A 17914-nucleotide genomic window follows, 5' to 3' on the forward strand; every position below is an offset into this window, starting at 1 on the left:
CTCTCTTTTCTCCCTCCCCCAGGCCCCTTCCCAGTCCCCGAGCCTCTACCTTTTTTTTTTTTTTGATGTCTAATTTTAGTTTATTCTCCTAGTTTAGTCAGAACAGGCATCAAACTTGACAGTGTCATAATGTCTAAGTTCATACTAAACATTTCTCACTGAATCGATTTTGAAATATTTATTTATAAAGTTAATAGCTATCTTAGAAATTAAGCAGTTCAGTGGATATTTTTTCACACACATTTACATTTAATTAGTGCTAAAAGTAAGATGTTCATAATTTCCAGTATCAATCTGAACATAAAACTAACCTAAAATAATAAGATGCAGATTCTAGTACAAATTTTCTAGTTGGCTATACACCCTGGAGAAGCCATTTTAAATCTCTGCCTTCACCCACATTAAGCAGGGGTAATCTTACCTTTTCTTAACCTGCCTTCTAAATAAGCAGTCATAAGATTATGTGGTAACATTTTGCTGAAGTCACTAATCACAAACAAGGCAAAATATATATTTATTATTATCAGCTATTTTCTAATATTTGACTGATACTTTTGTAATTTAACCAAAGTAAAAATTGCATATATTTAATACTATAAAATTCAGTAGTTACACAAAGTGAAGTAAAATGGTAAAGCTAGACATAATAATAAATCCGTTCAGCCATGTTCTCATTTAGTTATATTAAGAATTATAAAAATAGGTGAAATTTCATGAAAATATTTCTTGTTATCGTAGTTTGGGAATTCCTGCCAACACCAATAGATTGTCTGGCATCAGCCACTGCCTCGGGTACTTGAACAGTCATATTATCCATAGATTTGGTCAAACAGATTTGGCAGCCCAACTATGATCTGTGAGTTCATAAGACAAATCGAGCATGTAGTTCTCCTCATCAATGATTGTGTCTAACCTCTCATATGTGATCTTCAACCATGAGGTGACAAGTGGAGCAAGCCAAAGTTCCCTCTCAGACACTAAAACCTTCAACATCTAGATTATTTTCAACCACGACATCTAGCAGAGAGTCACCAACTTTTCCTTTGGTTGTTAGTGTTACACCATCACTGTTTACAAAGTGAACTTTTACCTTATCTTCTTAGCTGCTCAATGCCGACACTGCTGCCCAGGCCCTGGCCTGGGTTCCATGGCAGGCTGCCAGCTCTCGGTGAGGAGCAGTGGGTGGCATGGGCCGCCCAGGGCAGTGGAGGTGATACACAGGAGCCAGGCTATCCCCGGAATGGCCATGGCCCATGGTTGCTAGCTGCTGGATGCCAGCCTCTGTTCTTAACTAGTACACTATCATGCTTACTAGTAGAGTGAGCCCCAAGTCTTCATTATCATATATCTTCTACCAGAGTTATCAGGTTCAGAAATGCATGTGTGAAGGTTATTATAATTCTGTAAAGATTGTCAGAAAATAGTTGTATAATTAAAAAAATTAGTGATACATAATTATTGTACATATTTATGGGATACAATTGACATTTCAGTGCACATATACAATGCATAGGGTCGTGTAATTGCACATCTATCACCATTTTTTTGTTAGAAACATTTCAAAATCTCTACTGGCTGTCTTGAAATATACAATTAATTGTTGTGAACTTTAATTACTGTGCTATTGAACATTAGAAATTATTCCTCCTATCTGACTGTATTCCTGAGTTCTATAGTTTTTGACTCCACTCCCCACAAACAGCCTTAAAACATTCAAATACTTTACCCATACTTAAGGTTTAGTCCAATGCTAAGTAAATATACTGCATTTAGATTCATAAAACAAGACATTTGGAAAGTAATATACTTACAAAATTATTCACCACAGTATTCTTTAAATCATTTCTCTAATAACTTTGAATTATAATTTGCTTTACACGCAGCTTTTTTAGAAGTCCATGTATTCTAAACAAAAAGTCCAATTTCCTGTAAATATGTACATGCTTTACATCTGCTTTCATAATTTGGGGAAATAACTGATTGAATGATTTGGAAGGAGACCGATGAACCCCCAAAGATGTCCATGTCCCAATCCTTGGACCCTGTCAATGTTCTCTTACATGCTACATGTTCCCAAAAGTGAATTAAGGGACTGGGGATATAGCTCAGTTGGTGCAGTGCTTGCCTCACATGCACTAGTCCCTGGGTTCAAACCCCAGCACCACCACCAAAAAAAAAAAAAAAAGAATTAAAATTACTAGTTCACTGAAGAAGGAGGCAAGAAAGGAAATAAGGGGAAAGAGATAAAAGAACAGAAACAGGGTGAAAGAGAGATGCTATGTAGTTGGCTTTGAAGATAGAGAAAGGAGTCACAGATCAAGAAATAAGGTAGCTTCTATAAGCCAGAAAAGGCAAGGAAGTGGAAATGGTTTCTCCTTTATCTTGATTTTAACCCAGTGAGATCCTTGTTGGCCTTGTAATCTACAAAATCTAAGTTGTTTTGCCAGGTACAGTGGCGCACACCTGTAACCCCACCAGGTCAGGAGGCTGACACAGGTGGATCGCAGTTCAAAGCCTGTGTCAGCAAAAATGAGGCACTAATGCAACTCAGCGAGACCCTGTCTCTAAATAAAATACAAAATGGGGCTGGGGATGTGGCTCAGTGGTCGAGTGCCCCTGAGTTTAATCCCTGGTAACCCCACCCCTTAAAAAAATCTGAGTTGCTTTAAGCCACCAAGTTTGTAGTAATTGTTATAATAGCAATACAAATCTAATATAGTCAGTTAGTCCAAGACTGATTGTTCAGCTTCTGCACTATCTGTCCCCAAGCCTGAAAAATGTAGCACTTAGAGGGACCACACAGGAACCATAAATTCATGGAGTGGGCGGTGGATCTAAGGCAACCTGGTGACCACATAGCCCAGTTGAAGTGGACAACTGCTACTTGTCTCTAGCTAATTATTGTTTTTTCACTGTAGAGCTGGGCTCTTTACATTGCTTCTTTTTATCCCTAGCTGTTTATATTTTGACCACTTCTTTCTTTTGTTTTTTGGCATGGGGATTGAGTCCAGGGATGCCTTATCACTTAGCCTCATCCACTCCATTTTTTTTTTTTTTTATTTTGAGACAGGGTCTCACTGAGTTGCCTAGGGCCTCACTAAATTCCTAAGGCTGGCTTTGAACTTGTGGTCATCCTGCTTCCTCAGCCTCCCGATTTGGGATTATAGTTGTGCACCACCACACTTGGCCTTAGCCAGTTATTTCTTTTTGTGTGTGTGCAAGATATAATTAATAAACACATTGAATTTATCATAAAACACTTGTTTATGATAAAATAATAGGCAAAGAAAAGAAAAGGAGAATCAACCAAATTGGTCACATGAGGCAACACAGCTTTGAACAAAAATAATAGGGGATGTTTTGCAATAAGAAGGTCATAATAAGTTTTGGGAATCATCTCTGGTTATGGATCTCCTTTATCTCTACCCTTTTCCATATGTATTATAGATCTTCATTTGGATTTCTGGGAGATAAACAGAGATCCTTTCACCCTCTAAGCCAAAGTAGTAGTATTATATTTCAGGTTTGTCACAGGTAGAATGGGCATGAGGGGAAGATCCAGCCCAACCTTCTGAGGGAGTTTTGCCAACGTTGCTTTTTCCTATAGGAATTGAGCTCTGAGTTCAAAATTATCTGAATTAGAAATTGAAGTATTTACTTTCATAATTTTACCACTTTTTATTTCTGTATAAATAGAAGATAAGGGAGGATATATGGCAAAGGATTAGAAATGAGTAACGATTTTACAGTTGTCAGACTTTAACTTGGAATCCTGACAAGGAATACTAAGGGACTAAAGTTTGTACCCACACATGCCCTGGAGCCGGGTGAGGAGTCATATTAGTTCTTCCTGCTTCAAGACTAGATTGGTTTAGGCATAGCAGAGAAGTTAAACATACTAGTGGGTGAGCCACTGACCCAGCTCTTTGACTGTTGGGCAAGCAGAGGCAGAATGGAAGCAAAGGGCACACAAAGTTTGAGACATGCCAAAAGGAAATTTCTACCATGACAATCTTTGAAAGAAGAATATTAACAACTCTCATAAGCAAATGGGAAGATGACTCAGGTGTGCTATTATCTGAGTCATTTTCCTGATGCTGGAAGCAGGTTTATCCTTGGTGTAGCCAGAGTCTCCTACCTGCTGGGACCTTCACCTCAAACTGGTGAGAAGCTTTGGTAGCTTTAGAAACCAGCACAACAGGACCAAAGCTGGCAGAGTTGAGAGTGAAGAACGTTTTCTTACTGGAAAATCCAAGCTTTGAGAGTTCCTACAAATTCACAGCAGACTAACAGTAAGTTGCTGCAGTAGGATCTGGATGTTAATCATGACTCATAGGCATGTAACAGCCCAAGGAAGCCATATTTCTTCTTTTGTATTTTATCTGAGTCTCCTTGATGCACTGTGGTTCTATGCCTTTGAGGTTGAAAGGGAATGAAAGCAAGGCAGCTTGGTCCCACTTAGAGTGAGCTGTATATTTTAGTTTCCTTATTCATTTAAAAATTTCTAGTTGGGCCAGGTGGTACAGACCTATAATCCCTGCGGCCAGGAAGGCTGAGGCAGGAGGATCGGGAGTTCAAAGCCAGCCTCAGGAACTTAGCAAGGCCCTAACCAACTCAGAAAGACCCTGTCTCTAAAAATATAAAAAGGGCTGGGACTATCTCAGTGGTTAAGCACCCCTGGGTTCAATCCCCTACCAAAAATAAATAGGTAAGTAGGGCTCAGGATATGACTCAGTGTGTTTAATTCTCCCTACCAAATTCTGAATTTCAAAACATGTAAGCTGGGGCATGATGCTATCCAGCTACTCAGGAGGCTAGAGCAGGAGGATTGTTAGCTTGAGGCCATTCTTAGCAATATGAGGAGCCCTTTTCCGTCCCCCACCCCCCAAAATTATATAGGACCAATCTCAAACTGTTTTTATAAACAAATTCAAAGTTCCTGGACATTTTAACTGTCAGAATTAAAGGAATGTAATGGCATGGAAGAGACAAATAGAATCAGGAGAGAAGGTGCAAAAATAAAATGAAAAAATGAGGATCTGAAGTGACTCAGCAAAGTAAAGTTGATTAAAAGGAATCAAAAGACTCCCACTTTAAATCTGTTGAGAAAGCAAACACGTGGCCTATAATGCAATATAAATAATGTAGGCAAAGTAATTTGTATATGGGCTGCTTTAGAAAGTTAAACCTCCTTAAGGTACCTGCCACAGAGTGTTACAAAAACTTTCAAGTTGATGGTTATGGACTCCAGGAAAAAGGGGGGGGGTATCAGGGGACTGACCTGTAAAAAAGAAAATAATGGCATTTTTTTCAAATATACCTTTTTCTCAGGTCTGGTCAATTGTTCAGCTATACTGAGCACCATTGTCCTTCTTTTCCCAAAAGTTCTTGCTGAGTAACCCCATTATTGACTGAGAAATGAGCACTGTAAAAGCCAGACTACAGGAGAGCTGCTAACACTAGGCCTCCCTCCACAAGTCAGAATGCTTGTTGCCTGAACACTTTCTTTTACGGAAAAGGATGCTGGCCTAATGCAGCTCTTGGAAAAGCTCCGGGTGCAGTGTCTTATTTTATTCAGCCCTTGCAAATTGCCCTTTTTGTGTGTTATTCATGTTACAACAGGATAAGTTTTATCATAGTGATTAATTTTCCCAATTTGCAGTTTCAAGTTAATGACAATGCACCCCACTACCCCACTTCAATTCCTGGATAAGCATTGGAGAGAAAGTGTAAGATATCATAGAGAACAGATGATCACTTAGGCAGAAACTCCAGTCTTAAGAGAAACCTTTTCATTTATATTCTCTTTCCCAAGTAGCTGCTAGAGTCATCTGTGCTTTATTCAACTTTCCATATCAGTGAAATAATTTAATGTGGACTAATTAGCTATGATATTGGAAATGACCTTCCTCTGGTATTTAGAACTATGTTTTTCCCTTAGGGATATAATGATATATGGAATAAGGAAGAATTTGATCTTGAGAGTGGTTTTTCATTTTCATTTTTAAAAAATTGTTGCACATTCTTGGCTAATCCCTGGGACACCCACCTTTATGCATCTTCTTGGCTCAACTTAATCACATTCCTCTAGTTCCCTCCTCCCCATTCTCAGCAATTAAATGTTGAAGTGCCTTGTTGGTATGTTATCAGGGTTGCAAGTTCAACTGCTTGATGTATGACTCACTTCTGGTGCCCTTTCTTTTATTTTCATAAAAGAGAGCCATTTGTTATATATCCAGAGTCCAAAAGTTCTTAATTACTCTTTGACTGTTAAAGGAGGGTTGTTCTCCTCTGCAGTGGAAGAGTAACAAATCAAAACAGGATTTTACCTAAGAAAGCACATACAATATTAGCATAATTGTTGAGAAGTCAGTGTCACTATGTGTATTAGAAAAAAAGGGAGAGAAAATTCTTTTACTTTTGATAGGTTATATCAGACCCTTAGAGATAACAAAATAGTTTATTTATCATTTACTACGGGTAAGGGATTTCTCACTAATTAGTTTTTTATGTTTTGCTTTCCCTCATTCATTGATCACTGTTCAAAAACCATTTATCAGATGGTTGCCTATGAGCCTGTTTCCTATTAAGAATGGAAAACTTGGGATGGAACCACCATTTGACCCAGTTATCCCACTCCTCTGTTTACACCCAAAGGACTTAAAAACAGCATACTACAGGGACACAGCCATATCAATGTTTATAGCAGCACAATTCACAATAGCTAAACTGTGGAACCAACCTAGATGCCCTTCAGTAGATGAATGGATAAAGAAACTGTGGCATATATACACAATAGAACATTACTCAGCATTAAAAGAGAATAAAACCATGGCATTTGCAGGTAAATGGATGGAGTTGGAGAAGATAATGCTAAGTTAAGCAAGCCAATCCCATAAAAACCAAAGGCCGAATGTTTTCTTTGATTTGAGCATGCTGACTCATAACGGTGATGGGAGGGTGGAGCATGGGAGGAACTTTAGATAGGGCAAAGGAGAGGGAGGGGAAGAGAGGGGGCAGGGGGTAGGAATATTGGTGGAATGAGTTAGACATAATTACCCTAAGTACATATATGAAGACACGAATGGTGTGAAAATACTTTGTGTACAATCATTGTGCTCTATAGTGTAATATGTAATTAATTGCATTCTGCCATCGTATATAACAAATCACAATAAATATATGATTTAAAAAAAGAATCAACAAGTTCATCACCAAATGGATATCAAATGCCTTTTTAGTCCAAGGTGTTGGTATTGTGGAAAACAGAAGTATCATGTATAAATCTTAAGACCTTTTGGGGAAGGTGAGATACACAATAAAACTAATTAATTGTTTAAAGGTGGTACAAAGACCATGTGCTATAGAAGTTCAGACTACTGTGATCTGGGGTCAGGAAAGGCTTTCTAAGGAAGGAGAGGGCTTGAAGGAATGGAATCAGATCAGAGAAGGTGATTACTGAGCATGGTGGCACAAGTTTGTAATGCCAGAGGCTCAGGAGGCTGAGTAAGGATGATCCAGAGTTCAAAGCCAGCCTCAGCAATGTAGTGAAGCCTTAGGCAATTTAGCGAGACCCTATCTCTAAATAAAATAACAAAATAAAGGAAAGAAGAAGGTGGATGTGGAGGCAACATATAGAGGGCAGTTGGGTTATGTGAAGATGGGTAGCCATGGGAGATAAAATTTGTTTGATCCTTTGGTATCTTCCTTTGCTTCAGTTTCTCTCCCTAAAATGGAGGTGATTACAGTAACAACCACAAAATCATTGTGAGGACTAAATGATATGAGAAAAACACTTAGCCAGAGACTAAGACAAAGACTCAGTACATGTTAGCAATTGTTATTTTATATTATTAGTAGTATTGCAGCAGGGCCTTGAATGCCCAGATCTGACATGTGAACCTGCATCATGTGAGGAATTGATATCATTGAAAATTTGAGCAGGGTGATGACGTTCTGAAATAAATCTGAGGGGGCTGGGATTATGGTTTAGCGGTAGAGCGCTTGTCTAGCACGTGTGAGGTCCTTGGTTCCATCCTCAGCACCACATAAAATATAAATAAAATAAAAGTATTGTGTCTAACTACTTCTAAAAAATTAATGTTAAAAAAAATCTGGGGGCTGGGATTGTGGCTCAGTGGTAGAGTGCTCGCCTACTATGCAGGAGACACTGGATTCGAGCCTCAGTACCACATAAATGTAAAATAAAGATATTGTGTCCACCTAAAACTAAAAAATAAATATTTTTTAAAAATCTGAAAAAATAATGTCTTTTCAATGAGAAGGATGATTGTTAGACCCTTTGTACTAAGCATTGGGCTAGATTACATGGTTTTAAAAGTCTCTAATGCCCAGATATGGTAAAATTATTAAAGTATTTCATTTTTACCCAATTTCCCATAGGGTGGAACTACATAATATATTAAAACTTGGTAAGAATGTAAAATGATATGATGGAGAGAGATGAATGATGTATTAGCTTGCCAACCTAGTGGTAGGGGTTCTTCAGCAGAACAAAGTTCCCGACATTCGGGTATAATTAACTGCAGCTCAATTCTTGTAAGTCTTGGTATTTTCTTCCCACTGTTTCTTTCATCTTTGCTTGGAACAATGTGAGACCCAGCATGTCTGTTGCTCTCTTGCTTTCTCCTTTTCTTTGCTATCCCTGCCATTCTGTTCTAAGACATTAGTCAAGTAGCTTTCCCTGTCCCATTTCCACATGGCTCCTGGCTCACCTACTCTGCCTCTTCACCTTTGAAGCGTCCTTTCTTAGGGTTTCTGGTTCACGTAATTTAGCAGTTCGTAGTTACTCTCTAGGTAACTCAACACAGGTAAGCACTCTTGAGATTTGTTATGTAAGATGATAAAAAGATTTTTCTACTTTGAGGATAGTTGGTACTCCAATTTCATGCCTTTCTTCCATCTTTGATGCAGCTGAAAAAAAGGTCTTTAAAAAAATACCTTTATTTATAGATTTTTATGTGGTGCTGAGGATCAAACCCAGTGCCTCACACCATGCTAGGCAAGCTCTCGACCACTGAGCCATAATCCCAGCCCCAACAAGAGGTCTTTTTGTTCCTATTCCAGACAGGGTTCAAGAGGTTGTCATCCAAACAGATCAGGGCCTTTGGGAGATTTGGTGGCACCTAATCCCAGAAAATATTCTCCTTTGGCTTCCTCCCTATTTTATTCTTCTGGGTGATCTGAGTGGGCCACCTTTCAAGATTCATGTTCCTCAATGAGTAAGGGTGAGGAATTGTCAGCTATCAGCTGTGTTCAGTATCTAGGAAATAATAAAAGCATGAAGGAAAAGAAAGAAGAATATGGGTGCTATGGATGAAACCCCTGGAGAATCTGCTGTATGATGAATTACTCATTGTTTATTTCATTTTGCAAAATCTCATTGAGTTCAGGCATTGCTGTGGACTCACAGCTGTGGATGAAATATGGACCTTTCTGGTCTAGAAAAAAGTAGTAAATTTAAAAAAGAGATGAATAAGGAGTATTTGGTTAGAGATCACAATATGAAAAAGATAAAACAGAATGCTGTAGTGAAGCCAGGTGCTCATAGAAGGCATCTCAGTAGAGGTGAGATTTAAGCAAAGATCTGAAAGAAGTAAGAGTGAACCATGTGGAGATACCAGGGAAGAGGATCCCAGGCCAAGGGAACAGGAAGTAAAAAGGCCCAAAGGAGCTTGCTTGGGATGTTTGAGGCATAGCAGATAAGCCAGTATAGCTGGAGCAGTATGATTAGAAATAAACTCTTAAGAAGTAAGCTGAGACCAGATCATGTACAGTGCACAAAGGCAGGTTATGGTGAAGATTTTATTTAAAAAAATTTTAACTAGTACATAAAAATATACATAGTGGGCTGGAGTTGTGGCGTAGTGGTAGAGTGCTCGCCTAGCATGCATGAGGTACTGGGTTAAATCCTCAGCATCACATAAAAATAAAATGAAGGGTTATTGTTTCCACGTACAACTAAAAACAAAATGTTTAAAAAATGTACATAGTAATGGGGTAATGTGATGTTTCTATATGTGTCTACAATGTGTGATGTTTAAATCAGTTAAACACATCTACCTCTTCAAACATTTACCATTAGTTTTGGGTAAAAACTTTCAAAATTATTTCTTTTAGCTTTTGGAAGTTTACAGTACATTGCTGTTACTTAGTCACCTTATTGTGAAATAGCATGCCTAAACTTCTTACTTATATTTAACCATTGATCCATCTCTCCCCTTCCTTTCTTACTCCTACTCTCCACATTTTAGATCTCATTCTGACCTTGACGAGAAGCCATGCCATTGGGGGGTTGAGGCAAGATTCTCTGTGGCTGTCATATGATTCTGATTCCAGTTCTATCAGTGACTTGGCTGTGTGAACTTAAATGTGCTCTTAGTCTTCAGTTTGCTGTTAAGTAAAATATGGTTAATGATACTTATCCACAAGTAAGGTTAAAAGAATAGTTTTTGGTTACAAAGGACTTGAGACCTAAGGATGTAAGGTATGCTACAGAATAATTACCACTAGTCTCCATAGCAATCATTTTTAATACCAGTCTTCTTTCTAAAATGTAAAAATAATGTAGAACTGTATTCTAAATAGCTGCATCTTGGAAATTAAAAAAAAATACATATCAGGAAATTATGTGTCCAATTTCCCTTTAAGTTCCATATGAGAGATTTAGGATACCCCTCTCTTTGAAAAGGGCACCTTTTCAAGCTTCCCAAAAGTTGAAAGCCAACATATATCATATAATTTGGGAATAAGAAAACATTTTAAGAGTCCTTCCAATCTGTTGTTGGGGCAGGGTCTGATTTCTACATGGAGCATTCTTTTTTAATTAAATTAAATTTAATTTACTGATCCTTTTTAGTTATTCATGACCTTAGAATCCACTTTGACATAGTTCTACAAGCATGGAATACATCTCATTCTAATTCTGACCCTAGTACTTTTTTATATATATTTTTTCATTGTAATTGAACATAATACCTTTATTTTATTTGTTCATCTTTATATGGTGCTGAGGATTGAACCCAGGGCCTCACACGTGCTGAGCTACAACTCCAGCCCCCCCAGTACTTTTTCTTCCCCTTCTCTTTCCCCACCCACTGCTCCCTTCCCTCTATTGATCTTTCTGCCATCTACATAGAGATGTCTTAAAAAATAATTTCTAAGCCAGGTATAGTGATACATTCCTATAGTTTCAGGTACTTAGGAGGCTGAGGCAAGAATATTACTTGAATCCACAAGTTCAAGGCTAGCCTGGATAACAAAGCTGAGACCCTGTCTCAAAAAAAAATCAAAACAGAGTATAGCTTAATGATAGAGCTGCCTTGAGTTCAATCCCTAGTACTTAAAACATAACAAATAAGCAACTGTTTCTTACTGTGAAAACCACGTGCTTCTAGTGCATGAGCAATCATTTAGGGTGGGTGTCTCCCAGTCTAGGAAGGCTGCTGTGTTATTTGTTCAAGTTCAGTGAAATAATTTTTGATCATGAAAAAAATGATTTCATCATTTTACAAATGAGGAAACTTGAGAGAAGCGAGCTTGGAGGACAGTTTCACTGCTGATTAATAGGGCATCCTGGCTGAGAATCAAGATCATAAGAATTTCAGGCCTCTTCTCTTTCCAAGTGGCCTTTCAAGCATTATGCTGTATCCTCAGATTCATGAGCTACCTACCTCAGTGTCATATTCAAACCTAATTGAGGGGCTGGGGAGGTGGTTCAGTGGTAGAGTGCTTACCTAGTATGTGTGAGACCACACATTCAGTCCCTAGTACTGCAAGAAAAAAAAAAGTCAATAAACAAATGTAATTGGAATGATACAGGAAGTGATTTACTGTAATTTTACATCTCTTTGCATCTCTATCATAATGATGTGCTTTGCTAATATTGGAAGTGGCAACTGCTGAGAAACTTTGCTTGGTGAGGCAGCTGTACATAACAAAAAAATTCACAAACTATAATTTGACTCTGGGCCACAAATGTTTTGCTCTGTATTTTAACTTCTTTTGTCCCCTCTTTGTTATTGGCTATGGATTCTACAAGTGGTTCTTCCAGTTGTATCACTGAAGGTTATGGACTTTGAGTTTCAGATTTGATCATAATTCAAATTTGAATTGGGTTATATTTTTTCATATTAATTTTTGCCTGGAAAATATATCTAAGTTTTTGTCAAACATAATTGTTGTGGTAACTTTTAAAAAACAATGTTTTGCACAGAATAAAATGCTCAATGAATTTATTCAGGTGAAATGAGCTTGGCATGAAAGAAAATGACCTCAATATGTAATTTTGGGTCTTCTGCTTCTATCATTGTAATAACATATAAACCAGAAAATAAGAAAACATATATAATCACCATTATGACTAACATTTTCCTTATGTATGAATGTAGATTTCTTATAATAAACTAAAATAAAGATTAATTAAATATGAGAACATATGTATGTATTCTCACATCTATATGAGACACATATTGAGCACTCCTAATCCTAAACCCAATGGGTTTTTGATTTTTGGATTAGGGATATTCAAGTGTTAAAGTCATTTATAAAAGTACTCCAGGATATGAAACACCTTGGTCCAAAATATTTTATATAAAGCATACTCAAGGGCTGGGGATGTGGCTCAAGCGGTAGCGCGCTCGCCTGGCATGCGTGCGGCCCGGGTTTGATCCTCAGCACCACATACAAACAAAGATGTTGTGTCCGCCGAGAACTAAAAAATAAATATTGGGAATTCTCTCTCTCTCTCTCTCTCTCTCTCTCTCTCTCTCTCTCTCTCTCTCTCTCTCTCCTCTCTCACTCTCTCTTTAAAAAAAAATTTAAAAAAAAGCATACTCAAGTTGTCTATAAATACATGAAAGATAGAAGTATACTCCAAACATACGTTTGATCCTTTGGATCTTTTTTTAATATTTATTTTTTTAGTTATAGGTGGACACAATATCTTTATTTTACATTTATGTGGTGCTGAGGATCGAACCTGGTGCTTCATGCATGGTAGGCGAGCATTCCAACTCTGAGCCACAACCCCATCCCCCTTAAAGAGGCATTTCTTTTTTTCTTTTCTTTTTTTGGTAGTGGTTCTGGGGATTGAACCCAGGGCCTTGTGCATGTGAAGCAAGCACTGTACCAACTGAGCTGTATCCCCAGCCCTTTGGATCTTTTTTTGGGGAAGGGGAAGGTCCTGGGGATTCAATTTAGGGGCACTCAGTCACTGAGCCACATCCCCAGCCCTATTTTGTATTTTATTTAGAGACAGGGTCTCACTGAGTTGCTTAGTGCTTCACTTTTGCTGAGGTTGGCTTTGAACTCATGATCCTCCTGCCTCAGCCTCCTGAGCTGCTGGGATTACAGGTGTGTGTCACTCTGCCCAGATCCTTTTTTTGTGTGTGGTGCTGGGGATTGAATCCAGGGTCATATTCATGTGAGGCAAGCACTCTACTAACTGAACTATATCCCCAGCCCCTCCTTTGTATCTTTTTTTAAAATTTTTTTAATATTTATTTTTAGTTATCGGTAGACACAACATCTTTGTTTATATGTGGTGCTGAGGATCAAACCTGGGCCGCACTCATGCCAGGCGAGTGCGCTACCGCTTGAGCCACGTCCCCAGCCCCTCCTTTGTATCTTAATACAGTAATATTTACTTAATTAGCACTGAAATGCAAGTTCATATTTTTTTTCTCAATCTCCTTTCTATTGATAACCATTTAGGCCACATGGCTAATCCCACAAATAGAAGTTATAGCATTTATCTGTCTGTAACCTGTTGGTGTTCCTCATACACTGATGTGTTTTTGCCATTTATTTAAAAAAAATGCTGATATTTAAACTAGTCAAAGTAGGCACAAACATTTTCTTTTTAAACTGCTTTCTCTTTAAACTGGTTTCTCTAAAAGGAAATGTCCCATAATATATATTTTGCTTGCTCATATTATAGAGAAACAAGTTGTTGATGCTTCAAATACTTTGCCAGAAGTTAAGTAGTTTGCAGGAATGATCTTGCCAAATAATAGTCTTTTCATTATTAAAGTCCTTAAAATAGTCAGGGATCATACTGGAAAATCAAATGACTGATTGAAAAATGACAAGCTTAAATCTTCCAGCCAAGTTTTGTGAGTAAGACAAGATGTACAGGAAAGTGTATCCCCCATATTCACCAGGAGTCAATTTTTCAGTCTTTGTTTCTACTCCCATCCTGAAGTGATTTTAGGTCCATCATCCTGGGGAATTGAAACTGGAATCAGTTCTACCTTTCACTATGATAAATGCTTACCACAGTCTGTAGTTTGTTACTTCTAGATTCACCAGAAAGCTCCTAATTCCTTTTCTCACCCCATTAATCAGCTTCCAGGACTCTGTTTTTAGGGGAGAGTAGACAGATAGAAGGAAGGAATCAGTCTTCCTCCCTTTCCACATTCCTATGGGCTTTTCTGTGAGTTGTAGTAGCAGATTACTCTTTAACTGTTCAGAATTCCTAATTCCAAACAAATTGCAAGGTCCCATTGGGCCTGCTGATTCAAATCTCAGCCTTCAGGGCATTCAACAGCAAGTGGTAGGCAATCAATGTCTCTGTGCACTAGAAGCTAGACTTTGAGCAATGGGGGCTTTGGAACAACATAGATGAGTGCAGTAAGATATACAAATAAAATGTAAATATGAAGTGTGTATGTGTATAAACTTAGATTTGTGGTGAATAAAACAAATTAAAAGGATCCAATCATGGTTTGCAATTAAATGGGGAAAATATACCATAGTGAAAGGGTCAGGGATTCAGATGCTTTATAAATTTTTTTTTTCTTGGTGGGGGTGGTACTGAGGATTGAACTCAGGGGCACTCCACCACTGAGCAACATCCCCAGCACTATTTTGTATTTTACTTAGAGATAGGGTCTCATTGGAGTTGTTTAATCCCTCCCTTTTGTTGAGGCTCACTTTGAAATTGCAATCCTCCTGCCTCCGCCTCCCAGTCCATTGGGATTACAGGTATGTGCCATCAAGCCCAGCTAAGTATTAAATATTGATAATTCTTCTCTAGATGTTTGGTTATCTGAGAGCAAATTACTTGAATCGACACTCTCCATATTAAAGAAAGAAAAGAATGAAGTTTTAGTATGGTGACACATGCCTGTAATCCCTGAGACTTGGAAGGCTGAGGCAGGAAGATCACAAATTTGAGGCCAACCTTGGAAACCTGGAGAGACCCTGCTTCAAAATTAAAAATAATAATAATAACAAAAGGGCTGGAGATATAGCTCAGTGGTAAAGTACCTCTGGGTTCAATACCCAGTTTTAAAAAAAATGTAATTCTTAACAAGCTCTCATGGTTGTTTGATTGTCTAGATACAATGCCTAGGAAGCCCTTTAAGGGTTTTAGTTCAAAGAACCTGGCGAAATGCAATGTGTATGAGGATGAGGGTATCATTGCTGGTTTTCTTTTTTAATATTTTTTTTAGTTGTAAATGAACAAAATACTTTTATTTTGTTTATTTATTTATTTTTATGTGGTGCTAGAGATCAAACTCAGTGCTTCACAGTGTGAGGCAAGCATGCTACCACTGAGCCACAACCTTAGCCCCTCATTCCTGTTTTTTTTTTTTCCATATAGGTATTCAAGAGAAGGTATTTTTACTTGACTCAACTTCCTGATGGTTCATATATTCTCAATTCCTATAAAGATGAGAAAAATTCAAAAGAATCTAAAGGTTGTATCTACTTAGATGCCTGCATTGATGTTGTTCAGGTAAGGCTAACAAGGTAATTTTCTTTTTTAAAGTGTGTTATCTATTAAAAACCTCTGCATTTTCCCCTCTTGGTTAATGGTACCTCCATGCTAGAAACCTGAGAATCCTCTTCAGTGCCCTAGTCTTGCTCATTTCAAAGTTGATGAAGTCCTTTTGTATCTGTCTCCAAAGTGCCTCTTGAATTTCTTTTTTCAGTTTGCACTGCCCTTTGTCTGGTTCTTCCTTATATCCTCTGGCATAGAGTTCTGTTTTCTTGCCTCCTGTTTTGTTGTCCTGCTCTGGCCCCATCTTCTGAGACATAGATATGGCCCTTGACTTGTCTTCTCAAAAACTTTTGGCTCTTGATTTACTGCCTTACAAAGGGAGATCTGAAGCTCTTCCCATGACATTCAAGGTCCACAGTGACTTGTCCCTACCCTCTTTCCTAGCCTCATCTTCCCTGCACCCTCTTAGATACTCTGGGTTCTGGTCACACCAGGCTGTGCACTCCATGGAGTGGCATGTATATGTGGTTTTCCTTACATTTTTTTTTCTTCTTGCTATATACAGTCCCCTTCTGTTCTAGTTTCAACTTTTTTATCTTTTGAAGCTTAGCTTAAATGCCACTTCTGCTGTGAAATGTTTTATATTTTCTTCCTCACTCTTATGCCCACCAAACAAAACTAAGCTCCACCTCCCTCATGCTACCACTTTGGTTTTTCCTCTATTGTTTAAATGAATCCCACTCTTAATTTGAGATTCATTCTGAACGTTCCTTTTTGTATTACAAAGACCATGTCTTATTTGCTTCTCTATCTCCTATAATAATTAATAGGGCCATGCACACCAGAAGGACTTAACAAATGTTCGTTGATTTGAATTACTAAGGAGGCATAGACAAAGACAGGGTGGGAAAGGAGGGCAGAGAGATTATTCAAATAGGAAGTTCAGCTGACTGAGAGGAGCCATTATAACAGAGCCAGGGTGGCACAGTGGACTATAAGGAGCACTGAGCTGATTAGGAGGCAAGAGATGTCAGATTAGTGTCCTTGGTTTACCAGAACCTTAATTTTTAAAACTAAAATGGGGGATGGGGCTGGGGCTCAGTGGTAGAGCACTTGCCTGGCGTGTGTGAGGTATTGGGTTTGATCCTCAGCACCACATATAAACAAACAAAATAAAGGTCCATCAGCAACTATAAAAATAAAATAAAAATTCAAAGCACTTTTAAAAAGTATAAACATCTTTGTTAAATAGTAGGTGTTTATTTGTTTTTGTTTTTTTTTGTGCGTGGCACTGGGGATGGAACCCAGGGCTGCCTTTGACCACATTAAGCCAGTGCTCTACCACTGAGCTATACATTCTCAACCCAAAGGTGCTTTTTAAACATATAATTAAAGCTTTATTATTTAACTGAAAAAAGAATGCACAATTTCTGGATTTCCTCAATTGATCCTAGTCTGAATTAACCTTTTTTTGTAGTCCTTCTACAAACAACTATTTGTGATTCTTTCTTCAAAAGAGTTTGAAATATATAAGTCTTTATGACTTGTTTTTCTATGCTTTGAAGATGAGAAGGAACTTTATTGGTTTCTTCTTGAATAATGACCATGCTGTGCAAAATTATTTATTAATAAACCTTTCTTGAGTACTGAGGCATTTGGGTGGAGGGAGTATGTCATTTCTTTTGTCATAACAGGAAAGGTGGTAAAGTAAAAGAGCATGTTGAATATTGAGTAAAGGAGGTGGCTTTGTATTTTCCTTGTATAATAGTATTCAGCATAGGCCACTTCCATGTATTTTACTGGAGTCATAATTTGATTTGAGCCAACGGTGCTCTTCTTTTGTGCTGTTATGATACATTTGACATCATGCATGCTCAAATGAATTAAGTGTCTGTGTTTATGTATTAAGTATCTGTATGTCTGTATTAAGTGTCTCATTTTAGATCATACACTTTATAGTGTGGTCTAAAATAAGTATTGTGTTTATTTCAGGTCACATTTAAGGTTTAACTTTTAAGAGCTAATTTTGAAAATTATAAATATGCAAGGAAAACTTTAAGCAGGGTAGAACTAGTAAAATGTTTGCTTGTTTTTGTGGTCGTAGTTTAACTTTCTAAATGTGAAGGATGCCAAAAGGCTTTAAGTGATAATATTTATTCAAGTTGG

General features: G+C 37.8%; 1 protein-coding gene across 2 annotated transcripts in view; it reads left to right on the plus strand.

Annotated features, from left to right (window-relative positions):
* The window catches only part of DOCK11 (dedicator of cytokinesis 11), a 192857-nt gene that overhangs the window by 52748 nt on the left and 122195 nt on the right, over positions 1-17914 (plus strand). For both annotated transcript variants that reach the window (XM_081276990.1, XM_081276991.1), the window contains exon 7: positions 15629-15763. In XM_081276990.1, the coding sequence (XP_081133116.1) occupies positions 15629-15763 (135 nt within the window). The remainder of the gene's footprint in view (positions 1-15628; positions 15764-17914) is intronic.

Source organism: Spermophilus citellus, assembly GCF_964194105.1.
Source record: "Spermophilus citellus genome assembly, chromosome: X".
NCBI lineage: Eukaryota > Metazoa > Chordata > Mammalia > Rodentia > Sciuridae > Spermophilus > Spermophilus citellus.